The 542-nt window shown below is 45.0% G+C and overlaps 1 protein-coding gene across 1 annotated transcript in view; it reads right to left on the bottom strand.

The window, feature by feature from the left end:
* LOC119589344 (carbonic anhydrase 1-like) overlaps window positions 1-542 on the bottom strand; it is a 35,215-nt gene that overhangs the window by 2,250 nt on the left and 32,423 nt on the right. Inside the window, exons 7-8 of the mRNA XM_037937964.1 lie at window positions 312-459; window positions 38-210 (exon numbers count right to left, since the gene is read on the bottom strand). Of these exons, the coding sequence (XP_037793892.1) occupies window positions 38-210; window positions 312-459 (321 nt within the window). The remainder of the gene's footprint in view (window positions 1-37; window positions 211-311; window positions 460-542) is intronic.

The following is a 542-nucleotide window of genomic DNA, read 5'->3' as shown; positions in this document are numbered from 1 at the left end:
CCCGCAGACGAGCGGGGCTTTAATGTAAAATACATACTTGCGTCTACTATAGTACTCAGTCCGTCGATGATTGGACTTAAGTCCTCGTTATCCTCATTAGCGATTTCCAACATAACCCCCAACACTGCCAGACCGTCTGCTTTCAGAACCGCGTCGCCAATGGTATCATACTTGGTATTAAAGTGCACCAGGTGAAGCTCGGCAGGAAATCTGAGAAATCGAGGCACAAGGGACGCCGAGGTAAACCACTTCCTTGTTCAGATTATGCTTTGACATTTTGACCGAGCTCCTGTTTTCAGAACAACACTTACTTTTTACCATTGAAGGTGTGTTCGGATCCCCTGTTATTTTTCTTTCCCCAATGGAAATGGAATTGGGCGAAAGCGTAAGTATCTCCTAAGTTCCCACCGGACACGTTTGGGACTTCCCTGATATCTGTCGTGGTCCATTCAATCTGGGCTAGAAAAAGGAAATTGATAGCGTTTAGGTAAATGTTGGTAAATGCAACTAGGGAGAATCAATATCTGGACAGTACAAGAGCT

Source organism: Penaeus monodon, chromosome 25 (assembly GCF_015228065.2).
Source record: "Penaeus monodon isolate SGIC_2016 chromosome 25, NSTDA_Pmon_1, whole genome shotgun sequence".
NCBI lineage: Eukaryota > Metazoa > Arthropoda > Malacostraca > Decapoda > Penaeidae > Penaeus > Penaeus monodon.
Note: the sequence above shows the minus strand (reverse complement) of the source record. Positions and strands in the feature narration are given on the sequence as shown.